General features: G+C 45.9%; 1 protein-coding gene across 1 annotated transcript in view; it reads right to left on the bottom strand.

Moving 5' to 3' along the window:
• Window positions 1–6,243: 6,243 nt before the first annotated feature.
• Window positions 6,244–20,005, bottom strand: part of LOC124303581 (homeotic protein proboscipedia) — a 29,586-nt gene continuing 15,824 nt past the window's right edge. Inside the window, exons 2-3 of the mRNA XM_046760958.1 lie at window positions 8,788–8,930; window positions 6,244–8,685 (exon numbers count right to left, since the gene is read on the bottom strand). Of these exons, the coding sequence (XP_046616914.1) occupies window positions 6,784–8,685; window positions 8,788–8,930 (2,045 nt within the window). The 3' untranslated portion in view covers window positions 6,244–6,783. The remainder of the gene's footprint in view (window positions 8,686–8,787; window positions 8,931–20,005) is intronic.

The raw sequence follows: 20,005 nt of genomic DNA, 5'->3' as shown, positions 1-20,005 counted from the left end.
TACCAAAATAGGCAAAGAATCAGTTTATACTCCAATTATCTTGTATTTTCTCAACTGTTGGTCCTTTGGTGTTCCAGAACTTCTGAGGGCCCAATCAGTCTAGAAATAATCACAGAAATCAAATCTGAGTCAAAAGATTATTTGCTCAAAAAAAAAGTAAGGCTAAGGCCCTTCAGAGTTTTGGTGAAAACTTTGAAGTTTTCGAGAAACGCTGAAATCAATTGTTTCATGCATTACATCGACGTAATTTTGTGAGTGGAATGGATTGGGCGCAGTCCGAATACTCTGCGAGAAACGGATCAAGAGTTACAACTAAAAAATAATAATCATTCTACCTCATTTCTAGCTATCTGTCGAATCGGTCTTACGATGTTTCAAATGCCTTTTTCCAATTTGTAGAGACACAATTAGTATAAAAATAATTATCGAAATTATTTATGTGACACCAAGTCTCATACTCGGACCCCGCATTACGAGCAAGGAAGGCTCGACTTCGCAAATTGTTTGGACAACTTCTGGTGTCACGCCATTCTGTAAGTCTTCTTCAAATTTTTGCAGGTTCTTTCAGTGGTTGAAGGTCCACTTCATGAATAACGGATCCTGCAAATCCATTCCGACACAAAATCACTTCGGTCTCAAAATTCTAGTCATACCGATGCTCAATACTACCTTCGTATGTTTTCGTCAAAGTTATTCTAATTCTTGACAGCACAGGAATCAAGCAATTTCGACGCTATTCCAGCATCAGTCCTGAACAAAAACCGTCCTCGCATAGCCTGAAGTCGCTACGAGAATTGCAAATTGAGTTACACTTAAAAAACCGAATAAAATTATCGAGTTTCCGCATCCTTTAATTCTTCGAAGTTTGTGTCACGTTGCCTGATTTCTGTCAGTCCAGCTAGTGGGAAGTGTATTCACGATAACTTCTCTGTATTTTCTTAGATTTTGAAAATGCTATAACAATATATTTATCCGACGGTATCGTGGCGTACTTTTGCAAAAAGGACGGATATCGCATTTTCCGTACTTTTTGTACGTATTTTACGGCGTTCTACCTGAACCGTGCAATTTCCATGTCGCTCATGTTCACTATTATGTCTAGTATATTCCGTTTTCTGTCGTTGTCTTAATTTCGTTCTAAAGTTCACCAGTTTTTTGCAGATCCCGTTCGACAACCAAATGGCGAAATGAAAAGCCTTTAAGTGGACAGTTTAGAATGAAATTCTTTTCCTAGTAGTATTCAGAAAAATTTGGTATATCATTTATGGTCCGTTGGTACCTTTCATGCTGTCTGTAAAAAGCTTTTCATCCGCAGCTAATCCACGTTTAAATTTCTCGTCTGATGGTTGCCGTCGAGATTTGTGACCGCTGTATAATATCTGGAGTCGGCAAGGATGGGACTTGCCTTGCAGGTTGTGTAGAAATCCGCTTTCCAATTGAGCCAAGGCTTACCGCTCCGTTCCATGCTCAACAGCTGGATGCCGCCCTGATCGACCTGTTGGGTAGACCAACCCAGCAGTTGGAATCTCCTCTGTCATCCTCATTCAAATTCTTCCAGGGTGGATCCGACTGTCGGATATCTTGCATCGTTGTAGACAAAATGTTGTTATGGATCTTCCTTCTTCAGTTGATATCACGTCAACAATTGTTCTTGAATATTGAAATACATATCACTCCATTAAAATCTACACGTTTAATGGAGTTACTTTTAGATACAGAAAATAAGTTTCAGGGTGTAGAATTTCAAATACCATTTAGATTGTAAACCTTTTGCATAATCGTTGTTGATTTACTTGATGATGGCGAATTCCAACCATATTTGTCAGTTGATGATCAAGAATTGAAATGTATGTGCGATCAAACCGACTAAATCAACTAAACACTAAAGATTTTACTTACCTTGGTCACATATTGTCCTAGGTCCATCATAATAAGTACAGAAGGTTGCGGCGTTGACACCAAGGATGAATGGGTTTTTCGCAACACTTCTACTGTTGATTAATGTAGAAGTTCATATTTGGATATAGTTGGAAATTTTCGAGATTTTGTAATTAGCAGATATATAATTATTCATAAGCAGGTTAGTATCTCCACCGTACTTTGTAATACGAAACAATATCTGGTCATCTGCAGATTGAAATCCGTTTAGTTTGCGAAGAATATACAAAACCGCGGTCGAGTCAAGAATATCTATTTATAGGGTTGGTATTATTTCGTGAGTTGATCGATTGACGTACCTCAGTTTTAGATTTCCATCCCATTACAGCGAATCCATGTATCCAATTATGTTAAACCACGTATTAATTATCTATATTGTTTTACGGATAATGATTAATGTTTGGGGAGCCTTTGCAGGCAGAGCCAGGGCCGTCGGGGAGGACGTCTCTCCCTACCTCCTGGCACCAGCCGGCGGCTCACGAAAATATGACTAACCTACCTCTTCAGCCCCTTTACCATTATACGTCAGCCTCCAAGTTTCCAGGTACTATCCGGGTTAGTTGTCAAGATATACAAGCCCATTCGACAAATTGTCCCGATTCTCCCCTTTTTATTTTTCTCATGATAGGCGCGTGTCATTAAATGGATCCTAAACCATTTTCCTCCCAAAATATTCAGTCGCGTTGGTATAAAGTTGGTGTATATCAAGTACTGCACTGACAGAACTATGTGTTCTATTTCAATTAAACCCTTGCAACGATTGCACCGCGTGGCGTGAAGAAGCGAATAAGAGATTGAATCAAAGTATTGAGTCATCTTGATAATCTTGCAGGCAGATTAGGAGCGCGGGAGATCAGGAGAGAGATATATCGTGTCAATGAGACCCCGTACATCCGAAAACAACCCCTGCTGGATACCGAATCGTTTATCATCCACGCTCCGGCTGGGACGGTGAGCTGCGTTGACTGGCCGAGGTGCAGATCGCCGAGGTTCACTGAGCTGGGAGTTAAAACCTCAGCATGACTGGTGATCCCCCTGCGCCGATCTAGGATTCCACACTTTCGGCGGTAACAAATCAATAGCCAATCAATTTGCCTTACACCTACGCTGGCCACGTGATACGTCAGGACTCTCGGATGAGGTTCTGGATGTACATACCTGTGAAAACGCGTACCGTTATAAACTGTTGCCCGTATTCAGCGAAAACAAATGTAGGAGTGAAAAGAAAAATTAATAAATTACAGGGAGTGCCTCGGGAGGAAAACGGGCTAGAGCTGCTCGGCTCCGACTGATACTCGAAGACTGTCGTGACACGGAGCCACTAATCATAGGAATGATTGTACCACAAGGAGAGTTCGTGTCCGTGACTGGCTGACTGCCTGTCCATCCGCTCGTCGGTTTCGGGCGCCTACATTCGGCCTGACTCGGATCCTTGAAGAGGTCCCAAGCTCCGCTATTCCGCCTTCCACTCCTTAATCCCCTATCACCCGCGGCACCCTGCCCTGCACCCTCATGGCCCCCGTGAGATTTATGACGCGTACCCAATCGGGGGATAATCCTTGACTTCTTAGTCAGGCTGCAAAATATATACCAAGTGGTCGGATAGTCGGATAGACCAAGGACTGCACGGAGCCTAAGACCATCTCGGATGATTATGCGGAGAAGACGTGCGACGATCGCCAGCCTGAAGATTCTACTGTCGAGCAGAAAAAGGGTGGTTGTGACGGTACTTTTTCGCGAAGTTGTAATTTCGCGATGTATAAACGATGGGAGGCAGGACGTTCGCTTCGCATCCTATTTGCTGTGTGGAAATGGTATCGCGTGTTGGATTGGAGGGGGCAAGCCGGCATCAGAGAATCCTTCGGTCCTTCCACCGTTTCCTTCATTTATCATACGAACCATGACAAACCGGCCTCAAAAGCAGCCGCCTTCACACTGCTCACTATTGCAAAGGTACGCTTCAGTCTTCCGACTCGTTCAGGCAGCTCGGCTACCAGGCTCTACGAACACCATCAACATCACCACCACCACCACCATAACCAATGAGTACGATATTACCTGTCTTTCTCCTGAGGCCTGAACCTCGAGAGGACCCTCTATATTCTCCGCCGACATTTGTTACCATTTAAGCGTTCACAAGATTTCTCTCGCGGTCTGCAGACACGCAGAGCTCGACTGACGGACCGTTGAACGAGCGGCCTTGACTCGGGAGGTCTTCCAGCCTCTTTTATAATTACTCGGACCGCAGTTTCTGCCTCGAGGACAATTAGCTACACCTGTTCTATGCAAATACCTGAAACCGGATGAGAGCTGTACATCATTTGTCACGTCCGCCGATCCGCGCCCATCATTTGCATCCGCATGCTGGATCAGGGGTCAAGAATTGAAAGGTTAAATCATTCGTAAATTGATTGCTAAATACTCTCTGACTGCATGATTCGTATCCGTATCTTGCAGAGGGCCGTGAATCTCACAGCTTTCGGTATATAACGGAAGACGGTGGAAGTCGTGAATGGTTCGGGCCCTTGGGAGCTGTGAGATTTATGGAGCGACACGCCGGCCGGGTCGACTAACCCTTGACTCCTCGCGGACGCTAAGGACCCCAGTGTTGACCTCAACACCCCACCGTCCCCGCTGGAAGCGTCACAATGTCCAACAAAAGCAATAATACACTTTCATCTCGTCGACAACGCACTTCGAAGTTGGTTACTTCCAACTTTCACAAGTCCTTCTCTCCTCCATCAATGCCTCCTTCCGAAACGCGATTACGCGACGCTTTAATTCAAGATTCAAAGCCTCTGGACCCTCAGGGCCTAACGTCCCAGCCTGCAAGGTTCGCCGTATTTCGCGGTGGGTTCGTTACCGAAATTGAACACTCGCGAGTGCAGGGCTTTGCCGGGCATGGGGATGCGTTGGGGTGCAGACCGCAGAGGCAGCAGCCGGCATGGCAGGCCCCTGACTCACGGACTCACCGTCGTCGGATCACTAACCCTCATCCATCATTGTCACCCTCTTAGCGCCGCCAGTCCGGTGCGTGTCCAGTGTACGTCGTACCGCGCGTTATATACCTACGTCGCCGGAACGCACGTGTGTACGGTTGTTCCCGGCTTGTCAACTTCTGATATCTATTCCCGGGGTGTCACTCCAATCGTGCGATCAAATTTTAGAACATTTTCGCCGATTTGCGCGTACCTGGAATAAAAATGACAACTCGACTACACGCTGATACATCCAGCCTCGACGTATCGCCATGCACCTACTACCACTTTTAATAATGTGTAGTCTTACGACACCCACGCATCTCTACGTGCACCGCTGGTATTGGTTCTTCTGGGGATCATATGACGTAATGAGCAGTAAAAAATTTCATGTTTTGCTATAACCTGTATTTGACAAGTGTATTAAGTGGAACGAATGTACAAGTGCGGTAGATTCATCATGGCGGCGTAGCTCGTATACAGCGTACTCTATATACGCTCACACTATCCACTTCACTCTGAATGAATAAACATAATACATGAGATTACCGTATCGTTGCAATATTTACAGGAAATATTTATACAAACAACAATGGTTTACATAGATATATTTATATGTATATATATTACCTAAATATACATATACATATATTTATATGCAATATTTTATACAAAAAGACAGCATCTTAGATACCTACATCTGTTTCAATATCGAATTAACATTATGTAATTACAATTTCGTTTCTACACGAACTTGGACGTGCGTTGAGCTGCTCTAGGATGCGATCATTATTTTACTCTCGTGTCTATTCTCGAACATTTCACTTCGTCGAATACTGAAGATCTTAATGATCGCGGTTGGGATGTTCAGCGAAGGAACTGATTTTACGGGTAAATTAGTGCAGAGAGTAGAAACTCGTTAACTGCGTTATTTTTTAAAAATGTTTTTAATGAGGCTATCACCTGGACTTTACCTCAACACGTCATGTGGTAGCAGAAAATTTTATTCCCCGATGGGTTACTGTTGATTTTCGATTTCTTTAACAGAGTTGAAGAAAAACAAGACCTCCGAATGTTCGAGACTACAGTATAGGCTGCCCAAGTATTTGTTCCATTTATTTAAAGCTTATATTACGGCTACTATTCGTGTTTTAAATTTATTATTACTCATTATTGTTTATTTATAAATAATTATCATACGTTTATTCTAGGCGTGATTGTGTATAGATGCGATTTTCGTACTTAACACCTATATTCAGTTGTTCGATGAGGTACTGCATCAACTAGATTCTCATCTCGTATTGTACGATACACATATTCATTTGTAAACTGTTTATCGTACACTGTCGTATTTTTTCATTCACAACTTTTTTTTTCTCTGTAGAATAGGCTCACGTCAATCTCCGTTTTTAATAACAGACCACGCGAGCCTAAGGAACTGATCCTACGAAGAAGTCTGTTTTATCACTGACTTTGCTTCATTTCATTCAACAAGAGTGATCAACAATTGCTTTACTGTCGGACAAGATAACACATTTTTCAGGTTTCATCGCTCGAGAGTGATCCGACGCGATTCACTGATTAAACAAATAAATTTATTCGTCTTGATTGCACTTGTTTCCGCCGCGAACTTGATGCAAGGGGCAGATAGAACCAGAGAGAAAGAGAAGAGATCCTTAGAATCACCCGATTAAATAATTCCACACTGTCCTCTACAATATATACAATCGACTCATCAGCATTGCACGCTATAAAACGCCAGCACGCTTGACTCTCTCATTGAAAAACCAACTCTTCACAATTAGTTTTGTAAATATTGTCCATCAGCCCAATCGGTTTGCCACAACAATTGATCATTTTCCGGGGCTCAGCTGAGCTGATAATACTCGGGTGCAAAATCGTTGGCCAGATTGCTCAAGAAGTTGAAATCTGAGGAGCTGTTGCTGTTATCGGCTGAGGGTGGTGGCGCAGCGGCATGGACGGGTTCCCCGTAAAAGTTTCCAAAATTACCGTAGCTTTCGCTGTTCGCGTCCGACTGCCCGGCACTTCCCGGGGGCGTCATGACCGCGGCTGTGGCGGCGGCGATAGCTGTCGCCGTCGTGGTCATACCAGGTGCCGGAAACGGATCCGGTGAAGAAACGTAGCTGCTGGGTATACTGGAGGCCTCACCGCCCTGGTGAACGTGGGGCTGGCTGGCTTGCTCGTAGTAGGTGTTCTGGTGGCACTTGTTGCCGCTCCTGTAATCGCCGGTGTTTGAGTGAACGGCACCCTGGTGAGCTACGTACCCTTCGGCACCATGCTGCTGCTGCTGCTGCTGTTGCGGCTGTTGCATTTCGCCGTAATACGCGTGCTGCGAAGCTTGCGAAGCCTGCGTCACGACGCCGGCGTGTCCATGGGCACCCAGGGCGCCGAGGGTGTCGGTATTGGCGTGGTACCCGGTGGTCCCGGTCCCCGGGTAGCCGTAGGCACCAGCGGCTCCGTAAGACTCGGCGCCCTGATCGGCCTGAGCGGCTGCGTAGCCTTGACTCGTGGCGTACGCGGAGCCCTGGAGGTTCCTGTGGTATCCGGCATGGTATCCAGCAGCGTTTCCGCCCTGGGCGGAAATCGCGTAGCCGTTGTAATCACCCGCGGCAGCGTACTGCTGGGTCTGCTGCTGGTGAAACTGCATCCCCGAGTTGTAAACCGGTCGCGTTGCGGCTGCGTTTCGACCGTGGTGGCCCCGCGTCATGCCCTGATTCTGCCGTGCGTAAATGGGGTGAATTTCGCCGGGGTAGGCGATCCGCTGCTGGTAAGGTTCTCGGGGACAGTAGGTGTTCTGCGGCTGTTGCGTGTGCTGCGTCACCGCCGGAGCGGATTGCCGGCTCGAGGCAATTCCGTTCCTGTAATCGACGCCTGCGGGCTGGTAAGAACCCTGCTGAAAGTGGCCCTGGGGGTTGGGAATCGGCCTCCCGGTGTGGGGCGAGATTCCGCTGGGGTTTGACGGCCCGTGGAGAACACTGGTGGGCACCGAGCTTGCCGACGACGGCGAGCTCCTCGGCCTCTGCATGTAGGCGACGTGCACCGCCTGGATTCCCAGGGGACTTCCCTGCTGCAACTGAACCGACGCCGGCGTCCCCGGCGTCGAGGACGGCGTTAAACTCCGCGTCGATCCCTGGCCTCCGGCCAATGCGGGCGTACTCACCGTGGAGTCTGGCATCGCGAGGAGGACGCCGTTGCTGTTCATCGAGCATTGCATGTCCTTGGAGCTTGCAGGCGGTGATTTTTTGCTGACGGATACCTGTTTCGCTGGGTTTGGACTCTTGTGCCCGCCCTCGACCTTCACCCGCACCTCGCCGGAAACCTTCTTCGCTGCGACGCTGGGCGAGGTTACCTCGCTGCCATCTTGAGACCGGGAATCGTCGTCGGCTATCATCTTCTCGAAGGAGCTTGAGACGCTGTTCGTGCTACCGACGCTGCTCGCTCCGTTGCTGTTCGTGCTGAAGCCCGTGTTGTTGTTCGTCGCACTTGGCGTGTTGTTGTTATTGCTGCCCGCGCTTCGGTCCGACGCTCGCAGTTCAGGCACCTCACCCAACGAACTACCCACGTCTCCGACACCGGAAATGTCGCAGTTGTGACAGCTCTTCTTCTCATCCTCGTCCATCAGCATCATCTTATCGCTCTTAGACTTCTCGATACCATCCTGCGACGTCCCGTCCTTATCGTCTCCGTCCTCTTTACTCAAAGTTTGACGCTTGTGCTTCATTCGTCGGTTCTGAAACCACACTTTTACCTGCGAACATCAATGCACGAGTTAGTCATTTCTTTTAGTACTGTTTCCGTCCACTGATACGATTAACGTTTCGATTTATAACGGATAGCTCTAGAAACTTACTTGTCTCTCGGAAAGATCCAGCGAGGCTGCAATTTCGATTCTCCGTGGTCTGCACAGGTATTTGTTGAAGTGAAACTCCTTCTCCAGTTCCAGTAGCTGAGTGTTCGTGTACGCGGTTCGCAATCTCCTGGGAAGACCGTTTTCTGAAACACACAAGATTGCGAGATTCGTTACGAATGTAGACAAATCACGTATCTTCGCTTCCAGCCACGACTCTCCATCCACCTCTCTCTCTTCTCTACTTGATGGTTACAAGTGAATGGGTGCTTGAATTGTTGTTCCATGACAGTAGCTGCGTTGTCGGGAAAGTTTCGCTGTTTGATCGAGGCAAGTTTCAGCGAATATTTCGACAACGTCAGAGATGCTTTCGCTGGCAAGTATACGTAGACGAGGTATTATCAGAGTGTATGGAACCGAGCAGTAACGACCTTAAGCTAACTACTTACAAAGTTTCCATCAAGTTTCCCACTGCAAGTATTTCGTATATCAATTCAAACGTCAGCTAATTGTTACGAGACAAGAAACTGATGCCGGGGGATTATTAGAAAATTCCTTCGTGCCTCGCGCCAAGAGTATTCATATATACCTATACCTAGATGTCATTATTCGTGAGCATGTTCACCCAACTATAGACAATCTTGTTGTTCGTTTCCATCTTCCTCGATCTTTTGTCAAGATATTGGAGCACAAAGTTTGGAGTCCAGTCAACACGTGCGATACCAATTCTTATAACGATAATGGGTGACCTAGCTGTGTAACATTCATTCGAATGGATGAAATTTCAAGAACACTGTATTCGCTGTTACTTCGTACTACATCGATTTTAACAAAAAGATGTTCGATCGTAGGTCTCATTTTTGGTTGTCTTTAATTTTTCTTCCAGAGCATCTAAATCCATATGAGCTCAACTATCCTCTTTCGTTACAGTATCACCTGCCACAGCGTATTCTAGCCTATTTTAATTGGGCAAAATCGTATCATCCCGTTGTAACAGTTTCAACCACCCTCAGCTCCAGTCAAATGAGAATAAAGCACTTGGCACACAGATTGACCGAGTAATTATTATAACTACACGCTGCCGTCGACCCCGTTTCATCCGCTTTCGTTGTATTTTTGCTCGTCGGTTAGAAGGATGCGATGTAGTGTTGTGTAGCCGCGGAAAAACGAGGGCGAATGGCCAAACTACCCCATGGCGTGCAAGCGGATGTAAGGGTGGCAGGGGCGTCTGGGTGTTGCGGGGATATCGCTGGGGTGTTTCGAGGTGGAAGGGGTTGACGTGGGCCAAGGGCCGACGGGGTGGAGACGGCTGCGGAGCGCGGGGGTGAGATGAAAGTATCGCGTGATTGACGTGGGCCTCATCAGCATTCCGGCCTCGTGATTGGCTAGACGAACCTGTCAATCAAAAGTATCCACGCCTATTGCAAGTACCGTCCAACCGACCCGCTGCACGAATTCTCTCTGCGTGACACGAGTCCGAGCTCTATGGCAACCGATTTTTAAGCTCTTCGTTATTCAGCGGGTGATTGAAATCGCGGGGAGATAAAACCCAAGCTCTTCCAGAACTTGAAATTCAACAATATACAGTATCAACGGCCGGTGGATGGATAAGAAAGATAATTTGCATATATTTCGCGAAGACGGAACAGGTATAGAGGTGTCGTAGTTGTGCCTCAAACACAGCCATCGTACCATGGCGTGTAGGTAATTAATGAAATCTTACCAGTCAGAAGTCAAACAGGATCTTGTCTGATTAAAGAGGTCTAAAAATGGACGATGACGTTCTTCGGATGCTTTTTGTTGCAAATAAATATTCCTTAAGATTTCTGTACTCGAGGTACCAAGGGAATAAAAATATCAACGCAGTGTATCTTCATCTTTGACTGTCGTGAGAGGAGACCGGTTGATGGACTGCCAGACAAAGTCTCACGGCATCCTACCGAAGAGTGACAGTCGGCTTCGTAGCGAGCGAGACGCGGGGCGGCGAAGCGAGCTGCGCTAAGATTGGCCACGCTAAATTTGAAATATAACGTCCGCATTTATAAAACCAGAACTGAAAGGTCTTGCGATTTTTTGACAAGTTCGTGCTTACGGCTGTACCTACCTAAATTCGCAACGTTCTCGTCACGAAAAGTGGGTCAGGCTGCGAGAAGGCTTCGTCAGAATTGTCGAGAATTGTTATATTCGCACTTTCAAAGGCTTTCTCATCCTTTATCGAGAGCCTTCAGCTCGAGAAGAAATTTTATATGCAATCAAAATCGGTGTCACCGAGCAACGGTGAAAACGCTGAACACATTTCCTCCGTGACTGGGCATCTGACGGACTTGAGATTTTCACGTAAAACGCGCATCATTGTTCGTCAACTGTTCGCAGACCGACTTTACTCGCAAACATTCGTTTTTGGCAAACAGCTAGACGTATTTTAAGGAACTTGGATGAAATTTTTCATTTATGTCACTGATCAGTAAATTTATAAGACTAACAAATTGTTGAGCAATGAGAAAATCGGTTCTACAAAATTTGAACCAGCATCAACTTGTAACACTAAACTTTCAAGTCGATCGGATCAATAGCTGTGCAGGAATTGCAGTCTTCGTTTCTGACCATGCGCATTTGTACCTTCTATTTTGCGAGCGGGTCATGTCTTCACTCTTAGTTACTTGGAAATTGCAAATATTGCAAATTTTTGCTCGTGCTTGTGATCATTCGATATCGTGATCGATCTTCACGAAAATTTTACTGATTTCTCGGTGACCATCAAGGGAATCGGTTTCCAAGGTAAACGAGACGAAACCGTCTTTCGTCGGTGACTCCTAGGGTATAATCGTACGGCGGAAATAAGAACTGGAAACGGATAAAGCTGTCGCGAGTGCGGAAATAACGGGAAACGTCGAGACACAATAGGGCGAGTGCAAAGCGGCTCATTGTCAGCTGCTCGTAGGTAGATGAATGTACATATGAGTAAATAGTTGTGACCGGATGCTGAATTATTTCTGGACGGGTGTCACTCGTCGGGCGTAGAAAACTCGAGCGAATGATGTTGCCGCGTCCGACGGCCGTCGCTTCGCACTTGTCGCCGACGTACGCCTGGCCAAGACGTCGACGTTGAGCGCCTGGCTCGCCTCCGGACGCCGATTCCTCCCGCCTCTCGCAACCGGACGACCGGCTGAGTGATGCGTCCCATTGTTTTCTTAACGGTCTTATTTAAGCAGTGCCAACATTCACATCTATTTGTTACGATACGAGGTGAAGAATAATCCTCGGCCTAGTATAAGCTTCGGTTCTAAGGTGCTTTCCAATAATCTATCGCGGTCAGAAACTTGCAATATCAGACTTAAAATATGTGCGGAAAAATTGAAATCCCTGCAACTAAACTTACGTATAAGGAAGTATCGAATCTTTGAAACGAATCAGTTTAATTGCAGAAATGGCGATTGTGAGATGAGGCTGCGAATTCTTTCATGTATTTTATGTGCCTGACAAAATGTACAATGCAAAGTTAATAAACGATCTGTGAACAAACCTCTGATATTCATGTACACTCACTCTTCCTTTCATTTTCCTTTCTATCGATACTTAGACACCTTTGCCTGATTGGCAGGTAGCTAATAGTTATTGCAACGAACTGATTATATTGTGGCAGTTCACTTGAGCCTCTTGAGTGGGTTAACAGCGTAATTGCGATGATAAATATTCTTCTGATCTTTTCCTGCGTTCATAATTAAGTTACAAGTATGCGTCTTCGAAAAGATGAGTCGTTGTGACTCTTCTAGTCCATTTTAAATGACAGAATGATTCGATTTGCTGATATTGATTATTTACAGATAGACATTGTTCTATAATTTATTATTATACACCGCTCTAATAATTGCTATTCTGCTCTCGAAATAACTACTGAGCTTTCGAAGAACCAAATATTTCGGATTTTATGTTTCAAACCCTGCAGTCCGTTATCTTGGCAGGGGCACCTCGCGTTCACTCTGTTATTCCACGAAGGGGTTCAATTTGAAACACGGTATTTTGCGCGCTCCAGCGCGACTCGGCAGGTCAACAGCAAGACGGTCTACATAGATCTAATTTCGAGATAATTATATCAACGTGAAGATCGTTGTTCATTGTACCTTACGTATCGGTATTAATAATGTACGTGTCATACTCACACAAGTACAATTAACGGATATGGCGCATTATTTTTAAGCGTCAACACTAGCTTCGGCCATTATTCACAATAATGTAGAAGACAACATTTTTATCCAGCCTAGAAAACGTTGATTTTCATCAGCATCATCATTTAAAATGCTTGGTGACTCGTGCACTATTTCGCAAATTTTTTCGCGCCCCATAAGATTCTACCTCACACAAGCAAAAATTTACGTAGGTAACCCAACGAGTACAGACCAATGTCGAATATGCAAAATCGGCAGCTTTTTCCTCATTGAGAACATCACCAAATCAACTATTTGCATGTCCAAGACGCAAGTACCAAAGTTCAAGCTGCTTTCAATGGGAGCATTTCTGGACTGACTAAAAGCTTCACGTACCACCTACGAGGGTTCGCCGAGTTTAACTGTTCGGTGGAGTTGAAGCGACAATTTGGGGTCCAAATTTAGTGGTTTCATTGCAGTAAGAAAAAAATTTGGTTGCAATAACGAAAATTTCGTCTAAATATGCCATTGCGAATTGACAGCCTGATTTAATGGTATTACACCACGAATGATTTAGTTCTACTGATTATATTAGACAGATGTCTGCATCCTCTAATAATAACTGCTCATCTTACTTTTCTTGCGAGAATAGATTTTTGTCTTGTTACAGAGAGTATTTTGCCATTTGAACAAAAATTTTTGTAGATCTACGATGTGACGTATTATTTGATAAGGGTAATTGATTAGTAGCTCTCATGATTTCGTAAAATTGTCTAATCTTGATTCCCTGAATAGATTCAGTGAATAGTATGAAAAAATTTAGTTGCATCTATCAGAAGGGACTCAATATTTTCATTTTACCATGGAAAATGTAATATTTCATTTAATTGACAAAATTAAAATCGAGATTTCGTATTTATAAGTATATTTCATCCAATCAAATTTTTTTTTTTGTAATTTTAAAACAATTGTTACATTAATTTTGGTATTTACAGCAAAATATTGTGTTCCCACGAAAATTTTTTCTGCAAAATGCGCCTGCAAATTGATTTATCTAAAATAGCAACAAGTTTTTCCTGAGTGTGCGCTACAAGAACAAAAAAAAAATCAATAAAAATTCTATTATCACTACTACAAAGATGTTTTACCTATAAAAAATCTTTTTTACTAGTTACACAATTAATTGTCTCTTCATATGTAACAAATCATTTTTTTACCTGGTGTACATAACTCATTCATTTAGTACACATAACAAAATCCGTGTAAAAAACTAATTTGCTATGCATAGTAATGACGTGTAGTGGAAACAAAGCATTATGTAACATGAAAAAAACGTTCTTATTTTTGTTTTTTATCAAGGATTCATTTTTGTTATTTATACGCACTAACTTGAATCCGGTTCTACGAAATGCAGCATTTGAAATCATTTACAGTACAGGACTAAACATATTTCTTTCTCCTGTATGATTTCTCTCGTTGGATAAGCTTCATCGTTGTTTTGAGTCTAGTTTTTTTTTGTTTGATCCATGCACTAGTACAGATATGGTGCAGCATTATCGTGTATTTAAATTTTTTAATGCAACTAACGAAACCGACGAATATGTATATACGAGTTTACATCGAAATACTTTTGAAGGTACACTTGATTTCACAGAACCCCCACATGACATATGTTCTTTATCGATTTGGAATACAAATGAGACCAGGTTTTCTAAATATAAGTTCACGTCTCGCAAGCAGGAGCAATATTGGTCGTTCGCAGTTGAGACAAGCTTTTGGTGCTGACTACTATAAGATTTTGTCCCATCTAGTAAATGAATCAATTCAACAACGAGTCGAGCAATATTACGAATTTTATCTCACAAGTAAAGTTTCCCCAACAAATGAATTTTATCCCCCCGATTAAATTTCTTTGGTCTTAGTGCATGCATTGCAGAGTGCGTGATGGTAGCTGCATGAAGTTGAGGAAAGCGTGGCGAACAACAAAGGACCAGGGGGTGCCTATTTCGTGTCATTGCCCAGCCTCCGGGAAGGAAGGATCTCGGCAGGAAGGTGAAGGGGGGAAAACGGCGTACTGCACGCGGTACTCCGTGGAGAATGAGAGCACACGCGACCGAATCGAGTGGCCCTCGGAAGAGGCGCCGCGGCTTTGGGTCTCTCCTTCTCTCCGCCGTTTCTCTTTCTCTCTCTCTCTCTCTCTTTCCTTCTCTCGCCGAGCGCCCGAAGGTTTCTCCGGCAGGGCGTCTATAGACAGGTGGGAAGGGTCACATGATGGCCGTCTCTGTAATTTGTCTTTTGTTTTCCCCCTGGGCGCGGGCTTGTTTGTGTGCCTGCGTAGGAAAGAAGAAAACTTGTGAAAGAACAAAGGGCGGAAAGACCCGGTACCAACACTGACGGACAAACGAAGGAGATATACTCCGTCCGAGAGAGCGGGCCTCGGTTTGGCTGCGCGGTGGATGTCTGGGGTAAACGTATGAAAAATGAGTGACGGGAGTTTCAAATAAATGACGGGACAGACGCTGCCATCCTCCTCCTCCTCTTCCTCCTCCTCCTCATCGCCGACCGGCTCTCTTGACGCGGCGGACGGACCAAACGTTGGTGAAAAAACGGCAAAAGAAAAAAGATGGGACAAGATCACCTATAATAGGAAACTCACCGACGTTCCATCATTAGCCAAATAATACTTAATCGCGTTTCAACATCCGTTCCTAACGCGACGTGCACGATACTCGGCCGTGAGCTAACTGTTTATCCGCTTCTTCCATTGCAGGGATAACCAGGTATGCCCCATACTTACAGCCGTTATTCTCGAGGCCCATAGTACCATCTTCCTGGCTTGAAATATTTGGCACGATCGTAGCTGCAGTGGATATAATTATCCAACCTCTTCGGTGTCACTGAATGGTTGGATTTATTTCCTCCGCAGTGTGAACTCTGATTGAAAGAATGTCGAAGAAGACGAGGGATCGTATCATTGGAAATAATCGTTTTGAAAAATATTTTAGAGAACACATGTGAGGAAAGAATGGCCGAGTAATCGCGATTCGCATTGTGGGTGCCAGAAACCGATTTATGAGCAAGGGTGTGAAACGTGTGCAGGCCTGGGGTATCGGAGTAGATAACACCCAGTGGGTAGGTAAGTAATTTCGGGGGTAGGTAGTTGCGGGTATCATGTACCGGAATCGGTGGAGAACGGAGTTTATTATAGATTTATGCGAAACGTGATCACGAAATGGAAGGGAGTAGACCGAAAACAAAATTGTGTGCATGGGAGGTTTTAGCCACGATGGGTGTATATCCTGCTAGGACGATGCGAAGTTCGGGGTTCGAGGTTCGGCTTGGGGTCGACCTATAATCAATTAACAGAGCAAAACAAGAACTCGCCGGCTGACCAGTAGTGGCCACTGCTCCAAAATATTCCACACCTCGATGCCCCTGGTCTCGCCATATTGGCGTTACTTTCTCTCTCTCTCTCTGCCGTCCCTCTTCCCAACCGAAAACATTTTTTGCTATATACCCTCGCATCGATAGTTACCCATATACCTTTCCGGAGGTAGATTGAAAAAAAAGGCGCCAAAAAAGCTTCCTGCTTTTTTCGAGAACGAGTAAATTGATCGGACCAAGATGTTTTGCGGGGTGAAACTAGGTTGCAGAATGACTCGATGTCTGCAGAGCGTCCTCGGCATTGTGGAAAGTCAATCTATGGACCGAACCGCATCTAAACTGCAAGTAGACCCGTGAATATTGGGTGTTCAGAATGTGCGGTATCGGGTAGAACCAATCTCCATACCGCATAGTGGGATACGAGTTACGCCTTAGGGAGAGTTGAAAAGCCGGCAAACCCGTCGACTTCTTCTTCGGCAAGAGACTAGACCCGATCTCGACGCGACCCCTCGGCGAGGTTTTGGCTTCCTGCGTATCATCCCTGCCCCCCTGCAGCAGTCAAACCATAATCCTGCATCGATTTTATGCAAAAAGCTGGCTCTCTCTTCTCTCCGCTTCTCTACCTCGGGGACGTACGACGTACCGTATCATTATACTCCCACTTGAAGTAAGTCGAACGTAGGAATAAGGGGGTGGCGAACCCCTCGGAAACTCGCCTTTATTTTTCACAACTCGCATATCTTGTCAAGTACCGATGAGAGCTGATGTACATTAGCATAACGTTTTACATAGCTATTTCGCCGCGGCGGATAATAACAGTGCAAGCTCGAGGAAGGCTCGCTCGACCGGATGGCGGTATTGTCGGTGGAAAAAAAGCCCCAAGAAGAGACGAAAAAATAAAAACCTCCGCATCCAACCGAGTAGGTACCACTACTCACTCTGGCACAGGTTGTACGTGCTGACCGCGGTCTTGCCTGCCTGACTCGTGGATGGTGGCAGCCATGCTTGGACTGCGGTCCGACCACCGTTGCAGTAACGGCGCAGGGCCCGCTAACCTGTGATTATGGTGGCCAGCCAGAGCGGCGGACATGCGGGGTCTAGAAAATTGGATATAGGTGCACAGGGTACGCGTCTGGATATGGCGAGCGAAGAGCGCCGAGCACATGGACGAGTCTGCAGAGGCGTGCCGATGCAACCGGCAATCATCGGGGTGGGGCGAGTGAGCTCCAAGCCCTGCGTTCCCATCCGACTTGTGCAGCGTTTCGCCTTGCGTTCCTCAGGTTCCTCGGGGAACGGGCTGCACTTTCCGAGTCCAACGGTGTGCGTGCCGATTCCGGTATTATACGTACTTTGGTACCTACGGGTATATCTGCCTCTAGTCTCTGCAGGTTCCGTGCGATGCTCCGTGCACACCACGGCCGATTCACACACAGATCACCGCGGCATGCTTCGTCGATCCGGCTCGCGTGCACTGTGCACACAACGCGGACCAAGATATTCACGAGGGAGCGATTAAATCGAGGCACGCCACGGAGGAGCGTACAGACCGTGCCACTCGGGATTACAGGTCTGGGCTCGCTGAGCTGAAGGTGACTGTCTAATTTCCGAGCCAAGAAAAGCATGGCCGACCTCCAAAAACCCGCTCCTCTTTACTACTCGAGATTGCTTGTGCGTCGGATTAACCGGCCACACGTGAGGGGAGTTGAAGATGAAATCTTGCGGGGGTATGAATTGGCAAGCCAAAGGGTCACCTTGTGACTCTGGAGAGTTTTCACAGCATGAGAAAAATAAATATCGGGAACCGCGGGTTCTACGCCGCGCGTTATCGGTTGGAAAATGTAGCTAAAATCGCAGGGGGCATTGTTATCTGAATAAAGTGCAGGGTTGAAAGACCTAACGGGTGTATTTTTAGGGGTAGGCTACGATGTCGCGCGGCACCGGCGCAACTTTTCTCTTTGGATTATTTTAATCACATTAGCGCGAAGGGCGGCCGGAGAGCCTGGGAGCCGGGGGTCCTGGAACTCTGTCCTATTATCAGAGGAGCTCGCGCGAAATCAATCTGCCGTATAACGGCGAGATGCCTGGCGTCCTCAGGGAGCCGTCTTTGTCGCACCCCGTATCCTCTCCCCACCCCTTCCGTCATCCCTTAGCCAGGCAGAAGCCCAACTTTATCCGCGTTTGCAGGGAACGGCTCGAATCTCCTCTTCTCGAAAGAAGGACGAAGCCGGCTTCTCTCTCCCGAGACGGAGGACACATCCGCGCCTACACCGAGAAAGAAGAACTCCAAACTAATTTCTTGATAATTTGCGTTCGGGACCCTCTCTCCGCTCCTTTATCTCTCTCCGTCTCTCTTTCTCTTTCTGATTCGCGGCGGGATCAACGTTCTCTCTTCCTCTTCTCCTCGCCGAGCTTGCGCCACGCCGGAGTTCTCGCGAGTTGGACTTTGCGTTCCATTGCTACAGGGTATCGCGACCGTTCCACCCCTCCCACCACACCGCATCGCCGCTTTTTCTTCCCCCTCTGGCACTTTTTTCCACCCCTCCTCTCCCCCTACCATCCACCTCGCTCCCCGTGTCCCATGCCCCGGAGAAGACACCGAGCCCGCAAGCCACGGGATAAAAAGTTTATTTTAATCTTTACAAATTTTAAATCCTCTGCACAGCTTTCCGCAAGTAACTAGAAAACCGAGCGGCATAAAGTAAGCCCTCAGCGACGGCCTAAATCTCGTATCTCTTCGTACACTTGCTAAAAGTTTGCCTTGGACTTTTTTATTTTTCATTTCTTATTTATTTGTTCTCCCCGTATATTATTATTTTTTCTCATCCCGTTTTCTCCACTATTTTCCCATCCCCCCGATAAATAACAATTATTTGAGTTCGTACCGTATCCGCCTGTTTCGCAGCCCTGCGAGGCTTAGAAAATGAAGATGGTACGAAAAACGGATATTAGTCGACCGCTTGTATCACAGTGTACCTTATACCAGGTTGGCACTGCTATTTCCTATACACAGTACACACGTGTACGGTACAAACGTATAATTTACTGGCATCAGGGTTAATCTTGCGAAAACACCTCAACCAACCAGAAAAAGCAGACGTCATTACCGTCGGTAATACCGTAGCTGTGCTGTATCCTACCGCAGTGTTCTACCTACGGATCGCATGCATTTAGTCGTACGTACGTAGGCAGATACACGTAACTTGCATTCGTGCAAACACAGGTACGCGTATGCGATATACATACGTGATGGGAAGGTAATAAAATGTGAAGGGCCGTAAATCATTGAGGAACTGTACTACGAGGATGGATGAATATATATATTCGTGCGCGCGGTTGAGTTCGTTCCACCCGTGATGGTAGTTAATAAAAAAATGAGAGAATTTAAAATTGAGCGAAATGAGAGAATAGAAATGTACAGAAAATGAATGAATAAAATGGTTCGTGTCTTTTCGACCATTTTTCACCGGTCACGTGTTTGCTTTCGCGGTCGTGCGCAGAGATTTGTAATCATTCCACAAGTAATTAGCTTCGATGCCGGCTCGCGGTTAATTAATCGGTGCACGTACCACGTACGCGTACTAAGTAATGCACTTGCATGTTCCATAAATCCCCGGAACGTTGAGTTATTGCTGTAGAGAAATTAAGTGTTGCACGGAATATATTTGCAATCCGCGTTATACGCCGCGTTGAGA

Source organism: Neodiprion virginianus, chromosome 1 (assembly GCF_021901495.1).
Source record: "Neodiprion virginianus isolate iyNeoVirg1 chromosome 1, iyNeoVirg1.1, whole genome shotgun sequence".
NCBI lineage: Eukaryota > Metazoa > Arthropoda > Insecta > Hymenoptera > Diprionidae > Neodiprion > Neodiprion virginianus.
The sequence above is the reverse complement of the archived record's forward strand: the minus strand, read 5'-3'. Positions and strand labels throughout refer to the sequence as shown.